This window comes from Rana temporaria, chromosome 1 (assembly GCF_905171775.1).
Source record: "Rana temporaria chromosome 1, aRanTem1.1, whole genome shotgun sequence".
In the NCBI taxonomy this organism is placed as follows: domain Eukaryota; kingdom Metazoa; phylum Chordata; class Amphibia; order Anura; family Ranidae; genus Rana; species Rana temporaria.
In genome coordinates, this window is record NC_053489.1 from 180,028,945 (window position 1) to 180,045,787 (window position 16,843).

Sequence of the window (16,843 nt, forward strand, 5' to 3'; positions counted from 1 at the left end):
TGATAAACATTACATACCCGTAATTTCCTTGAAAGTGGGCAAACTTACAAAAATCTGCAGGGGATCAAATAATTATTTTCCCCACTGTATACACATTTTATGCCTGAAGTACTTCTCCCTTGCCCAGCACAGGAAACAAACTCCTAAAGCTTGACATGCATGCAAAATGCTTGTGAAACGCCTCTACACCCAAAAGAAAATGCTTTAATTTATTTTTTACCAAGAACAGGACTCTTAGGCCAGCCATACATGATATGAATCTTCCTTCTGAACTGACTACGAATCAAGCCATTAATGGGAAGGCTGAATGTACCGAGTTGATTGATCAGCTTGGGTACAACCAGCCTGCCGGATTCTCTTACGATTATCGCTAGCAGCTGCTATAACCAATAGCGATAATCAATGTCTTCTCTGGGTGGGGAAAGCCATTTCCTGCTGGGAGAAGACAACTGCTGATTCCCCAGCACTGTGTTGATGAGGGAATCATGCAAATTTCTTTCTTGAAAGAAATTTGGAGTGTATGGCCTGCCTTAAGGCTGGTACGCACATAAGCAATGTTAGTACAGCGATCTCCCCTGCTGTGCTATTATGTTCTGACAGGGGGACCAACCACAACCCCCATCCCCCAGCAGAACACACTGTTTAATGCGCTCACAGCCATTGACTGCCAGTGCTGATCGGATGCCAAGCGGATGCTGGCTTTTCAGCATGCCCATTCAACAGACTGGCTTCTGTCAAACTTCATATGGGCCAAAAGTCATCTGGTTCCTGCTGAACTGACAGTTTTTGGCCCGTGTGTGCCCAGCATTACACTCTTCGGTGTAAATGCAGGGACTAATGCTTTTATAGCCACTGACCTGACTGTACTAGTTGCTTGTTCCAGGTCAGTTACTTTGAAAGTATTGTAGCCAACGAAACCCAAGCAACTAGAATTTTCAGAAGGCAGCCCTTTCCTTTAAAACTTATATTTTAGGTGATCAATCTTTATTTTCACCTGGCACTCCTGCCCTTAACACACCTCCTGTACTATGGCAACACGAGCAGCATTGTCACAAAATGATTACTGAACACCTTACCCCCAACAACATGTGGAAAGACATTCTGTAGTTCACAGATATGAACTGAATGGGGTTAATATTGCTGCTCGGGATTTCACTTCAGCTGGAGCACGCAAGAAATCCTTTAAAACAGGATGTTGGGGCTTGTTGGATTTCTGGCAGGATCTATACGTTTTTAAAACATGAGGAAGTGTGCATGAATTGAAGAGGTGTACTGAATATATCTATTTTGCCCAGACATACGTTTAATCAGCAAGTCTTGCTATCAATTAGGCCCCTTTCACATTGAGGCGTTTTTCATGCGGTATAGCGCTAAAAATAGCGCTGCTATACCGCATGAAAAAATCATGCCCTGCAGGCTTCAATGTGAAAGCCCGAAGGCTTTCACACTGAAGGGGTGCGGTAGCAGGACCGCTCCAAAAGTCCTGCTAGCCGCATCTTTGGAGCGGTATAGGAGCGGGGTGTTTACCGATCCTATACCGCGCCTTCCCATTGAAATCAATGGGAAACCGCGGTAATACCGTCCACAATGCGCCTCTGCAGAGGCGCAATGAGGGCGGTATTAACCCTTTTTCGGCCGCTAGCGGGGATAAATACCGCACCGCTAGCGCCCGAATATTGCTGTAAATACGACGGTATAGCGGCGCTACAAATATCGCGGCTATACCGTCACTGCGGCTCCACTGCCCAATGTGAAAGCAGCCTTAGTTGGAGCAGACTGATTATAATGCAGTGAAAGCAAGAAACAGTAAAGCACGGCATCCATGCAAACTAATTTTCTTTGGACAGCCTACCAAGAGGATCCTGCAAATGTAAAGTGCAAATATGGATTCCCCCCCATGTACAATACTCAGTAATCACTTTTAAAAACATGATCACTCATTGGTAAGATTATTTCAATCAACGTGGAAAACATGGAAATGGAAATGTGACAGAAAAAGGCATATTGTGAATATGCAAAAACCGTGTAGGAAATTTTTAAATGGCCATGTCCATTGCCAAATGAAAAAAACATTTCTCATTAAATACTTCGAGAGGAACTTCACCCCAGCAAGGTCTGGTTCCCAATGCCACTGCTCTCCTGTGCTGCCACCTTTAAACATCCTGCATATGCGCAGATGGGCTACATATCTCTGCCAAATATTCGGTACCTGGTAGAGATCAGTGGCATGTCTATATATGCATGGGGGATTCCTACGCATGTGCACACATGGCACTGGTTTCTGGTATCGGAGACCTTGCAAAGTCTGGTGGCATTTGTGCACATGTATAGGCATCTCCCATGCAGACACAAATATGCTGCATACTCCCACGCATGCGCAGATTTCACCTCAGTGCCACTGGAGACCCCCACGGCTGTGAACTTCCAGCGCTGCAGCTGCGACTGTAAAAAAGACTGATGCTGCTTAGCATCCCCTTCTCCCCCTATTTATTCACAAAACTCCTAGTATTATTTTCCCAGAATGCCATGCATTCTGTCAATGGGCAGGGAGATTATGTTACCCCTCTGTCCTCCTCCATTCAGAGAATACACTGAATTCGTGATAGAATACTAGGAGTTATGTGAATAGACCAGGGGAGCAGGAAGAAGAGCTGATGCATTTAACCCACCCCATCCCCAGCATTACTGAGAGGTGGATTATTACAGGGTTATGAGTCCTTCACAGTCGCAGTCACAAAAAGCCAGCAGAACATGGGATACCCATCAGATGTTCATTATTACACTGGTGCTCTATGTCCAATATAATTTTCATATATTTGTATATATATATATATATATATATATATATATATATATATATATATATATCTATATATATATATTCTATACACATATCTATACACATATCTATATATATATATTCTATACACATATCTATACACATATCTATATATATATATATATATATATCTATATATATATATATATATATATATATATATTTATATATATATATATATTTATATATACACATACTTATATATACACATACACACACACACACACACACACATATATATATATATATATACACACACATATACATATACACACAATCTCAAAAGTTGTAAATATATCTTTTCATATGGCAACACTGTAGAAATGACACTTTGCTACAATGTAAAGTAGTAAGCGTACAGCTTGAACAACAGTGTAAAATTTGTTGCCCCTCAAAATAACTCACACAGCCATTAAGGTTTGGCAACAAAAGTGAGTACACCCCTAAGTGAAAATGTCCAAATTGGGCCCAGTTAGACATTTCTCCCCCCCCCCCCCTCAGTGCGTCATGTGACTCGCTGTCTCGGGTGTGAATTGGGAGCAGTGGTTTTAAATTTGGCGTCATCGCTCACACTTTCTCATACTGGTCACTGGAAGCTCAACATGGCACCTCATGGGAAAGAACTCTGAGGATATGAAAACGAGAATTGTTGCTCTACATAAAGATGGCCTAGGCCCTGAAACTGAGCTGAAGCATGGTGGCCAAGACCATACAGTGGTTTAACAGGACAGGTTCCACTCAGAACAGGCCTCGCCATGGTCGACCAAAGAAGTTGAGTGCACATGCCAGAGGCTGTCTTAAAGAAATAGTATGAGTGCTGCCAGCATTGCTGCAGAGCTTGAAGGGGGGGGGGGGGGGGGTCAGCTTGTCAGTGCTCAGACTATATGCTGCACACTGCATCAAATTAGTCTGCATGGCTGTCATCCCAGAAGGAAGCCTCTTCTAAAGAAAATGCACAAGAAAGCCCACAGTTTGCTGAAGACAAGCAGACTAAGGACATGGATTACTGGAACTATGTCCTGTGGTCTGATGAGACCAAGATAAACTTATTTGGTTCAGATGGTGTGAAGCGTGTGTGGCGGCAACCAGGTGAGGAGTACAAAGACAAGTGTGTCTTGTCTACAGTCAAGCATGGTGGTGGGAGTGTCATGGTCTGAGGCTGCATGAGTGCTGTCGACACTGGGGAGCTACAGTTTATTGAGGGAACCGTGAATGCCAACATGTACTGTGACATGCTGAAGCAGAGCATGATCCCCTCTCTTCGGAGACTGGGCCACAGGGGAGTATTCCAACATAACAACCCCAAACACACCTCCAAGACGATCACTGCCTTGCTAAAGAAGCTGAGGGTAAAAATGGTGGACTGGCCAACCATGTCTCTAGACCTAAACCCTATTGAGCATCTGTGGGGCATCCTCAAAACAGAAGGTGGAGGAGGGCGCAAGGTCTTTAACATCCTTCAGCTCCGTGATGTCATCATGGAGGAGTGGAAGAGGACTCTAGTGGCAACCTGTGAAGCTCTGGTGAACTCCATGCCAAAGAGGGTTAAGGCAGTGCTGGAAAATAATGGTGGCCACACAAAGTATTGACACTTTTGGGCCCAATTTGGACATTTTCACTTAGGGGTGTACTCACTTTTGTTGCCAGCGGTTTAGATATTAATGGCTATGTTTTGAGTTATTTTGAGGGGACAGCGAATTTAAAACTGTTTTACAAGCTGTACACTTGCTAGTTTACATTGTAACAAAGTGTAAATTTTTCAGTGTTGTCACGTGAAAAGATATAATAAATTATTTACAGAAATTTGACTTTTGTGACATATGTTGTCCCGATACCACTTTTTTTTAGGACCGAGTACAAGTACCGATACTTTTTTTAAATCAGTAGTTTTTTTTTATTTATTTTTAAAAAAAATTTACAATTTGTTTATTTTTATTTTTTACAATGCTTTATTTTTTTAAGGGGGTGGGGGGAAATGTACAATGTCAGTGTGTTTTTTATTTAAACATTTTTTTTTTTCCAATTCATTTTTTTATTGCAATTCCTTATTTTTATTTTTTTATCAGCCCTTTTGGGGGGGGGGGGGTCTTTGGTGAGATATCAGGGGTCTTAACAGACCTCTGACATCTCCCCTCTGAGACAGGGAAGGGGACTAGGGACACAAATTCCCCAGTCCCTTTCTCTACAAACTCAGCTGCGCTGAAAATGAAAGGAGAGAAGCCAGCGGCTTCTCTTCATTCATAAACTGAAACATCGTAATCACAGGAAGTTACAATGTATCAGTTATGTGAATGTACAGAGTCAGTGATCACTGACTCGGTACATTCGGAAAAGGTAGGAGCCGGTTTTACCGGCTCCTACCGGCACTCCCCATCCTGACAGATCGAGGGGGGACACGGCGGCAGCACGGAGGGGGGCATGACGGTAGCAGCAAGGAGGGGGGACACGGCGGCAGCATGGAGGGGGGCATCACGGCGGCAGCAAGGAGGGGGGCATCACGGCAGCAGCTAGGAGGGGGGCATGACGACGGAAGCAAGGAGGGGGGCATGACGGCGGAAGCAAGGAGGTGGGCATGACGGCGGAAGCAAGGAGCGGGGCATGACAGTGGCAGAAAGGAGTGGGGACACGGCGGCAGGACGGATGGGGGCATGACAGCGGCAGCAAGGAGGGGGGCATGACGGGGGCATGACGGCGGCAGCACGGAGGGGGGGCATGGCGGCGGAAGCAAGGAGGTGGGCATGACGGCGGAAGCAAGGAGGTGGGCATGACGGCGGCAGAAAAGGAGTGGTGACACGGCGGCAGCACGGAGGGGGGACACACGGCGGCAGGACGGAGGGGGACATGACGGCAGCATGGGGGGACACGGCAGCAGGACGGAGAGGGGCATGACAGCAGCAGCAAGGAAGGGGGACACAGCACGGAGGGGGAATAGAGGAGGACACAAGGACAGTCAGCGGTGATCGGTGCTTGTAACTCCCCCTCCGCACTGATCACCCTGACTGTCCAGGTATCGGGTGAAGCATCGGAGCATTTGCCCGAGTACAAGTACTCGGGCAAATGCTTGGTATCGGTACAACCCTAATATATATGTATTACAAACCTTCAGCTTTAAGCAATTTCAAACAATTTAGACTACACATTTCCTTTACAAAAATGGTTAAAGCAATGCACATTTTAGGCCTCAAACCTTTACTTATCCCTAAACTCGAGGAACATTGCAGAATATATCATCAATAAACAGAGCCGTTCAAAGGTGAAATCACATAGTGTCATACAGCGAAAACAACATACTTTTTATTTTTTTTGTGTCGTGTTTAGGAAAGGACATTTACTTGAAAAGAGAGGTCAAAGAAGGTTGAATTGATTACTCGAAGGCCTTGCAGCATGGAACATCTTCCACGCAATGGGCAAGAAAAAAAAAAAACAGCAACTACAGAAAGAAAAAAAAACACACGGATGTCAAGTCGCCACTTTGGGCGTTTATGACATCACAATTTGTACGAAATAAGGGGAAATATATGATCCCAATACCTTTCATCATAGGTTTGCTAACAAAACTTCTGAATATTTTACCTAATAAAAATAGCTGCCGTCCGAATCCCCTACCCCCATATGAACTCCAATAATCTTACCCTTGTTCTGTCTTCGATCTCAAACACACGAAGTTGCATGGGAATATTAAAGCTGTGCAGTATGTTGCCACCAAACACCAAAGAGTCTGCTGGAGTGTACACGGCGTGAATCCATCCTGAAATTAGAAAGTAAGCAGCTGTAAGGAGGGCTGCAGATAGAACGTGTCATCAGAGCAAAGGTGGCCTGCGGCAGGATAAAGCTGGCTTCTTCCAACAACTTGATCAATGGAGAACAGCACATTGTGCTTCATGACAGAGCTTATTGCCTTAAAGCCTCTCTCTCCCTCCTCTATCGTGGCTTCTCATTCAGCACTGCAGCTAGAAATGATTTTCTTCTATGTAATGCAGGGAGGCTGCCTTTCATCAGCTAACCAGCAGGAAGAAAACAGGCGGACTCTCGGACCAGTAAGAATGAAAGGATTCACTCACCCAACCCCCTACCCGAGGGGAAAAACACACATTTGAGCCATTAAGCACGGTCTGAGCTATGCAAGCTTCAAGGAAGCAATTCCAGGGCAGTTCATAGAGAAAGGAAGTTGAAGAAAAAAAAAAAAGACTGCGAAAGGATTAGATTTTATTAGACACTATCCACAAAGGACAGGCTATACACAAACAGGACCGTTAACGCTAGTCTTCAACTACTTTATGGCAGCAGTAGGACAATGTTTTTCCTATGTATTTTATCAGGAACACAATGTTATTATAAGAGCATTAGCGTCAACAAAAATAAATAAAAAATATGCAAATAAAATGACCCTTGCAATAGAGTGCTTTAAACGTCCGTTAAATCTAAGAGAGTAATAACTAATGCCGCGTACACACTATCGTTTTTCAGCATGTCCAAAAAACAATGTTTTTCCAACTTCATCATTAACCAATTAAGACCCTGACCAAAATGCAGCTAAAAGGACCTTGCCCCTTTTTGCGATTCTTGCACTGCGTCACTTTAACCGACAATTGCGTGGTCGTGGCGACGTCGCTTCCAAACAAAATTGGCGTCCTTTTTTTCCCCACAAATAGAGCTTTCTTTTCGTGGCATGTGATTACCTCTGCGGTTTTTATTCTTTGCGCTATAAACAAAAATAGAGCGACAATTTTGAGAAAAAAAAAATCTATATTTTTTACTTTTTGCTATAATAAATATCCCCCAAAAATATATAAAAAAAAAATGTTTTCCTCAGTTTAGGCCGATACGTATTCTTCTACCTATTTTTGGTAAAAAAAAAAAAAAATCGCAATAAGCGTTTTTATCGGTTGGTTTGCGCAAAATTTATAGCGTTTACAAAATAGGGGATAGTTTTATTGCATTTTTATTATTTTTTTTTTTTTACTAATGGCGGCGATCAGCGATTTTTTTCGTGACTGCTTCATTATGGCGGACACTTCGGACAATTTTGACACATTTTTGGGACCATTGTAATTTTCATAGCCAAAAATGCATTTAAAATGCATTGTTTATTGTGAAAATGACAGTTGCAGTTTGGGAGTTAACCACAGGGGGCGCTGTTGGGGTTATGTGTTCCCTGAAGTGTGTTTACAACTGTAGGGGGGTGTGGCTGTAGGTGTGACGTCATCGATTGTGTCCCCCTATAAAAGGGATCACACGATCGATGACGGAGCCACAGTGAAGAACGGGGAAGCCGAGCTTACACACGCTCTCCCCATTCATCAGCTCTGGGGACCGATCGCGGAATCCAGCGGTGATCGGGTCCGCGAGTCCCACGGTCACGGAGCTTTGGAACGGGTCGCGGGAGCGCGCCCGCACGGCTGGGTTTAAAGTACAACGTACCTATACGTTGATGTGCCCAGCCGTGCCATTCTGCTGACGTATATCAGCGTGAAGGGGTCCTTAAGTGGTTAAAAACGATGTTGCCCACACACCATCGTTTTAGAAAAATGGTGAACAAAAAGGGGAAGTTCTATTCGCCTTGGGGCTGCTTTTAGCTGACTCCTTGTTAGTAAAAGACGATTCGCGCTTTTTTGTCTGTTACAGCATGATGAATGTGCTTACTCGAACGAGTGCTCCCGTCTCATAACTTGCTTCTGGGCATGCGCGGGTTTAAAACTTTGTTTTTGCCCACACACAATCATTTTTTACAACACGATAAACAACATTTTTTTAAAACAACGTTAAAAAATGCAGCATGTTCGAATTTTTTTTTGGCCGTTTTTCAGAAGCCAAAAAACGATGTGAAGCCCACACACGATCATTTTAAATGACGTTTTTAAAAACGTATTTTTTTTCATGCCGAAAAATGATCGTGTGTACGCGGCATCAGGTTGCCCATACGCCAATCTAAATTCATCTGGTCCAGCAGGGACCAGCCAAATTACACATGGTTTCATTTTAATAAACTGTTAAGTGTAGTAGGGAGTGTTATGTTTTTATTTTAAATAAAGCTTGTTTTGCGGTTTCAGTAACGTTTTTATCGAACAAGTTTTATATAATCCAAAAGCATGCATAAACTTTAAATCATAAGAATACACATCTTGACACACCATACAAAACAAATATAAATACAACAAATTGCCCCATGTGACAACTCTGTATGTAACCCCAGTTGCAACATGAGCATTATATGTTCCTTTCGGAGGGGCAGTTGATTTACTAAAACTGGATGCAAAATCTGGTGCAGCTCTGCATAGAAACCAGTCAGCTTCCAGATTTTGTTTATCAAAGCTTAATTAAGCAAGCTGAAGTTTGAAGGGGATCAGCTATCATGTATAGCTGCACCAGATTTTACACTTTCCAGTTTTAGTAAATCAACCCTTATGTATTCAAGATATCATTTGAGGGGAGGGGGGAGAGGAACCCTCTCAAAATATGTGTTGAAGCAAGGGAGGTCCCCATCAAGGGTGTACCCCTTAGGCCTTTACCAAGGCAAGACAGACATGTACTGTGAAAGTAAAGGGTCTAAAAGATGGAGAACCCTCTCAAAACAAATGTTGTAGCGAAGGAGGTCCCTATCAAGGGTGTGCCCACCCCTCAGGCCTTTACCAAGGCAAGGCAGACATGTACTGTGAAAGTAAAAGAACCAAAAGATGGAGATAGAAAAAAAAAAAAAGTACCATTACATTTTTTGTTTCCCATGTGTAATGATTGGAGGTCTAGACCACCATGCTGTTTCTTTATGTGCTGTCAAAATAAATGTCAAGAGTTTAAACTTGTCTGGTCTGCATTCAGGTGGTTTAAAATTCAATAAAGCTTTAGAGGGATTTTTAGGGATACTAGAGCCCAGACACTTTAGACTTGTTGGTAGAACCTAGTCTACAAACGTTTGATTCTATTGGCATTCTGTCAGGGCTGGACTTTTAGCAACTCTCTTCTCATTGTTTAGGCTGCTCAGCTGTCATTACCACCCACTCATTGTTCCACACTGACTCACGTGGCTACCATTACCTGTCTCATTAATCCAGCCTACAGCCAGCCCCTTTTGGCCATTTAAACTGCATGGCTCATTCCTTCGGTGCCTTCGCCTTGGTCAACATAACCTGTCTCTCTCTGCTGTATTCCTGTTTGACTTTGCCTGGCTGACATTTTTTCTGGTTCCTGATCCTGCTCTTTGACATCTAACTATGCAGATTCCTGGCTCATCTGATTACCAGTTTTGGCTTCTGTTTTTGACTACGTTCCCGATTTGTATTATTTTACTATTACATTAAAAAGGTGTGATTTTTTTAACTGCACCTTCTGTCTCTGCCTGGTTTATGGTCCCTTATACATTCCCATCAGAAGTGTGCTAGAGTGGCAGTTGATCCACAACCTTGAAAACGGTGTCAGAAGCACACTGAACAAATTTGGTACCACATTCCACCTAAACAATATAGTTTTTAGTTTGCCACCATAAATGAGGAGTTTAGGGAACGGTGTACGATTAGGTCCCAGATTTGGGTCCACTGTTGTGGCTCCAGTGGTCTGCCCAGGTATTTTCCCCATTGAGAGACATATGGTGGGGAGCATGGCCATCACCCTTCAGGAGAGTTTTAAAGATGGATACTATACTTTTAGAAAAAGAGGATCTCAGACATAGGAACCAGCCAAACTTTGATCAGTGCATGGCCTCCCCAGTTGATGGAAAGGACATGTCAGAACATTTCCAAACAATCAGAGGCTGCAGCCTTTGATCAGTGTATTCTGAGAGTGGCAGGCGACGCTATCAGAAAACCATGTCCAGAAATCATGCCCAAAAAAACCTGTATGCCCAGGCTTTACCTTATTAAATCGCTTGGTAGGCTCCCTCTATCTGTGCAACCAGCCCCCAGGCCAGCATACACAACAAGTTCAATGTAGGACTGATTATCTTGCATTGTACTTGAGGACCTGACGAACAACCCAAAGTGTGAATGCACCCTACAGCTGAACTTCAACTAAATATACAAATTAAATACATGTTTGGTATTAAACCTGCAGAAGGAATTTTATTTCTGGCCATCTTTTTCTGAGACTTATGCAGCTCTGCCATATAGAAATTTTTCGGCCTGTCGGGTTAAGAGACCTTATCTTTCTTGCTGCAGTTAAGGCAGAAGTAAACCCATCAATTTAACACGTGCCAGGAATGTAACTGTCACTTTGGATGTGCTCTCAATCAAACTGCCAAACCATCCAATGGCTGATATCATAACTGATCACATGTGCAGCATTTTAGCAGTTGAAGATTAAACAGAGGCCAAGATGGCAGCTTCCTTGGCTGAAAAAATAGGAGGGTTTACTTCCACTTTAAGATGCACCTAGAGATCGTGCCCCTCCTGCAGCCCATTGGACAGTAAAGGAGAACCTGCACACTGCTGGATGTTTCTTCTTAATTAAAAATTACCTACCTGCCTGACTGCCCCTGTACAGCTGTGGCCAAAAATTGAGCATGACACAAATATTAACTATTACAAAGTCTGCTGCCCAAGTTTTTATGATGGCAATTTGCATTTACTCCAGAATGTTATGAAGAGTGATCAGATGAATTGCAATTAATTGCAAAGTCCCTCTATCATGAAAATGAACGTAATGCCATAAAAAAATTAAAAATAGTACATAGTACAGCATATGCCAAGACTGTCTCCTACAGTTTATTCAGCTGCGGGACTGGGGCATCATCAGTGAAGAGCTTGCTCAGAAATGACAGCAGGCAGGTGGGAGTGCATCTGCACGCACAGTGAGACGAAGACTTTTGGATGATGGCTTGGAGTCAAGAAGGGCAGCAAAGAAGCCGCATCAGGGACAGACTGATAATCTGCAAAAGGTACAGGGATTGGACTGCTGAGGGCTGGGGTAAAGCAACTTTCTCCGATAATGCCCTTTCCAATTGTTTGGGACATCTGGAAAAAAACCTTGTCCAGAGATGAAAAGGTGAGCACTACCATCTGTCCTGTGTCATGCCAACAGTAAAGCATCCTGAGACCATTCATGTGTGGGGTTGCTGCTCAGCAAAGGGAGTGGGCTCACGCACAATTCTGCCTAAGAACACAGCCATGAATATAGAATGGTACAAAAACATCCTCTGACAGCAACTTCTCCCAAACATCCAAGAACAGTTTGGTGATGAACAATGCCTTTTACAGCATGATGAAGGACCTTGTCATAAGGCAAAAGTGATTAAAAAAAAGAAAAAATTGCTTGGGGAACAAACCATCAACATTTTGGGTTCATAGCCAGGAAACTCCCCAGACCTTAATCCCATTGAAAACTTGTGGGCAATACCACACATTCTGACAAACTTCAAGCATTGGATTATGCAAGGATGGGCTGCCATCAGTCAGAATGTGGCCCAAAAGTTGATTGACAGCATGCCAGGGCGAATTGCAGAGGTCTTGAAAAAGAAGGATCAACACTGCAAATATTGACGCTTTGCATTAATGTAATATAATTGTTAATAAAAGCTTTTGACGCATATGAAATGCCTGTAATTATACTTCAGTATACCATAGTAACATCTGACAAAAAGATCTAAAAGCACTAAAGCAGCAGACTTTGTGATAATGTAGATTCATGTCATTCTCAACATTTTTGGCCACGCACATGCAGGTCACTGTACAAATTTGGTAATGCCAAAGCGGACTGCCATCATATCAGCACCGGCCAACGAAAGCATCCAGTACTCGATCCCTAGAAGCAGGCCGCTAGAAGAAGAGATTAGCGGCCGGTGAAGAGCTCCAAGATGGCGGATCGCTGGAACCAAGGTGAGTAAAGTTCCGCTTTAATTAATGGTTTTAATTAATGGTAAGTACAACAATTCTTGCTCTTCAAAAAAGGAACACAGGATTCAGGAGACAAGTGGGATGTCCAAAAAGCAGTCCAACTGAGGGGTGGGCAACACAGCAACAAAAGCTAAACAAAATGGCCAAGCAGTTTACAGAAGTAAATATATACACACATACAAAAATATGTTCCGTTCTATAAAAAAAAATAAAAAAATGGAGCATCCACCGTATTGTAGAGACATCCATAATGTGATCACAAGAAGCATCCTTTAGGTCTATTAGAAATCAATTCCTCCATAGTAGATAGTGCAGCCATATGGAATAACATTCCTCTATAACAGTGGTTCTCAACCTGGGGGTCAGGACCCCCTCGGGGGTCAAATGATGATTTTCCAGGGGTCACCAAATCCTGGGCGGTTCCTGAAGCCCGCACCACTCTCCCAGCCTTTCTGCAGCTGCCCAGCTGGGCTGTTCCTGGAGCCCACAGCCGCCCACTCAGCTTCTTCACTGCCGCCTATTCAGTTCACGGCATGGCTGGGGGGCAATGACTAGAGGTCCGCTGTCTGGTGGGTGGGACTGAAGGAGACCCTATCTCCTGATTTCAGCATAGGTGTCACTGCTACGAGACACCACAAAGTGATTATAGTTGCTATTAAAAGTCCCCACTACAGTTCTCAGATCAGCAGATTACCTTAATCAAGAGCACTTAAGTTGGCTGATCAGAACTCCCCCCCGCCCCCCAATGAGTAAGAGAAGGAATAAAAATGGAGAATACATGGAAGGGAGAGGAAAAGAGGGGGAGGAAGAAAGAAAAAAGGGAGAGAAAGAATAAGAGAAAAAACAAGAAAGACAGCTAGAGAGAGGGACGGGGGAAAAAACAAGAAAGACAGCTAGAGAGAGGGACGGGGGAAAAAACAAGAAAGACAGCTAGAGAGAGGGACGGGGGAAAAAACAAGAAAGACAGCTAGAGAGAGGGACGGGGGAAAAAACAAGAAATTAGGATAGCGAGAGATAAAAGGTAAAGAAAGCAGAACAAAGAGAAAGAATAGTACATCCTAAAATGTACCATATGAGGTTTTAATACTGTACGAGTGGAGGGGACTCAGGGAGCGCAACATTTCCGTGGGTCAGGGGTGCAAATTACTTTTCTTGCTTCGGGTGCTGACAAAGTACGCTACGAAAATGTTACTGTTAGGGGTCCCCCCAACTTGGGAAATTTTATCAAGGGGTCACGGCACTAAAAGGTGGAGAACCACTGCTCTATAACCATGTTGAATGGTTATGCCTGCTTGTTTAGTAAGTATTAAGACACAAATTCAAGTCTGAAAATAGCACATGTATTCTCTGCATGGCTGCATTGATGTTCTGCACACTCCAAGACATAAAACAAATGTTCAGTCACTTCAGGGGCAGAATAGGTAGTCATTCTAGTCTCAGTTCATTCTAAAACAAGTAAAACAGTAAACCAAAAAGTTTGCAATGGACTCGACTAAAGATAAGTGGCTAAAGCTGGCTGTACACATCATGAAAGGAGGACTATGACTGTAGGGCACAACCTATCTCATGGTGTCTCTTGGGGCAGCTTCTCCCCTTAACAGGAACACTCTTGTTCTGGTTTAGAGCAATGAAGGAGGATGGGGCACCAAGTAAAGACAAAGTTAGAGAAAAGATTAGTGATCAAGCAAAATTGCCCACTTGTATTGATGATATCATCGACAATCAAACAGCCTTTATTTGAACTGAACAGAAAAGGCTTTATATCAGGAGTCTCATACTGGTGGCCCTCCAGCTGTTGCAGAACTACAAGTCCTACGATGCATTGCAAGGCTGACAGTTACAAACATGACTCCCACAGGCAGAGGCATGACGGAAATTGATACTTCCGAAACAGCTGGAGGGCCGCCAGTTTGAGACCCCCGATTTATATGATTTATTAGGAAATGCTATTTTAGGCTTGCACTACTTTGACGGTTCCTCGATATACTGGGCTAGAGGCTTACTTGCAATAAATTGCTTTACCAACAATATCCCAGACATGTTTAACTATAAACAATGGCGACCCTGTCTCACTTCCTCTATTTTTCCACCATCTGTCTAGAAAACATTTTGTTGGATGTTATCTTGCTGAAAATCTAAATTTTCAATTGTTTTCATAAGTAGTAAAGCAATGGGGTTTAACACTTGATCAACATACTGCCAAACTGTTCATAGAGCGCTTTATACTACTACAAAAAAAAGGGATGAGCAAGTTTCATAGCCGATATCTTTTGAACCCTCACTCCTGAAGTAGCAAATGTATAGCTTTTTGAGTTATTTGTCAGATTATTCTAAACAGAAATGAGATTCATCACTGACCCCAAAATGATTAAATATAATTGTCAAATTCAAACTTGCTCTACACCTGATCAACCAAATGTTAAAGTGTAACTAAGGCAAGCCGTAGACGGTGCAAATTTCTTTTCACTTTGGAGGGATTTCCTCACTTGGTTTTGGCTTTGGGACAAGAAGTGAAAGGAAATTTCCCCAATATGACAAATGTTAAAAAAAACTTTGTACACTTTGTCAGGTGACTTATGGCTGTCAATCCTCTTATCTTTACAATTAGTCAATCTTCTACCTGGACCTGAACCCAAAGTCAGTCTTAATGGCATGTGTGCTTTTGCTTGCCCATTGTTTTTTTGAGAAACAATCATTACATCCCTCCTAACTCTTTGGGCTCGTTCACATATGCCTCAATACCATGGGTTTATGTGGCATTTATCGAGCATTTTTAAAGCCTCATAAGCGACCTTCAAAGCCTGCCATTAATATTACAATAACACAACATAGTGCTGTTCACACAGGAGCAGTGGCATTGTGTTGTGTTAAAAATTAAACAGCATGTTGCTTTCATTAGGCATAAGGTTTGTCAGTCCCCTCCATTGATTTCAATGGTAATGCTCTAGAGCATTTATGGCGGGTTAGTAAAGTATTTATAAAAAGTGTTACCTGGGCATTGGGGGAGAGACCGTTGAGGCTCCCGTACCCCAGTGACCAGGAAATAGAGTATTGGGACAGAGCAGCTCCAGCCACTTCCTGTTTTTACAAAGTTGTGTGGCAACACCATTTTCTTCTCTGTGTAGGCAAAAGCATCAAGCCAGCCAGCAATACTGACAGTAACAGGTAGGAGCAGAGGCATTTAGCATTATTGCCAGTGGCAAAGCTTTTTGTTTCAGCAAAGTTGAGCTGGAACAAGCCAAGTGTCAAAAAGCAGGGGAGGTCCATTAAGGGCGCAAGAGGCATCGCTCGCCTATCCATGCGTCCAGCCCCTTTCAGGACACCGGCGCAGGATTATTTGCTGTTGTAACACTGATCCTCCTCCTGACCAATCAGGAAGCGGGTCTTGACACCGGTAACCCGATTGGCTGAAAGGACAGGCAAGCCTATTGGATGCCTAGGAGGGGAGGAGCTGGAAGCCACCATGGAGGATAGGACTCAGAGCCGAGCCGCTGCATCACGCTGCCTGACACCCTGCCATCATGGGGTAAGTGCCAGACCCACCGGAAAACAGTGGGGGGGGGGGTGCCACAACTGGCCAAAAGAGATCAAAAGCGTAGCAAGGTCCTAGGCCTCCTTTGATCTAATGAGAACCTCCACGGCCAGGGACAGCTGACATCCTATTGTATGTAGTGGGCTGTGAGGCATGGTGGGTGCAGAGTAGTTAAAGTCATTGGGCACCAGACACTTGAATGCAAAAGGAAGTTTCTCTTAAACTTTTTTGGGGGAGAGAGGGTTAGGGCCAGGACACTCTTAGGTAGTTGCAAGAATAACTGGCAGACTCAGACTTCAATAGGAGGACAGCCGTGCAGGGAAAGGCATCCAACAAGATGCCACATCTGCATGTGCAGGAATTCTGTCTCCAATGGCAATAGTCTTTAACAGTTGTTAACACAAAGCATAACAGTCATTTCACTTTCACTACAATCGCTCCTTGTAGTTCTTCAGCCCACTGAGCTCCCAGTCTCTCACTAGACCTTCTGATTCACCGTCACTGAATCCCCTGAGCTCCTCCAATCTTCTCGGTATCTTCCTCAAGCCTCACCCCGCCTCTCTGCTGGGTCCCTAGCTTGGCACTCAAGATACCTCTCAACACACAGGGCTGCTCTGCAAGCGTCATCTCCGCTGGCTGGGTTACTGGCTT

The 16,843-nt window shown here is 43.6% G+C and overlaps 1 protein-coding gene across 5 annotated transcripts in view; it reads right to left on the reverse strand.

Moving 5' to 3' along the window:
• The window catches only part of KDM2B (lysine demethylase 2B), a 199,085-nt gene that overhangs the window by 106,739 nt on the left and 75,503 nt on the right, over positions 1-16,843 (reverse strand). For all 5 annotated transcript variants that reach the window (XM_040346897.1, XM_040346913.1, XM_040346888.1 and 2 more), the window contains one exon: positions 6,472-6,587. In XM_040346897.1, coding sequence (XP_040202831.1) covers positions 6,472-6,587 — 116 coding nt within the window. The remainder of the gene's footprint in view (positions 1-6,471; positions 6,588-16,843) is intronic.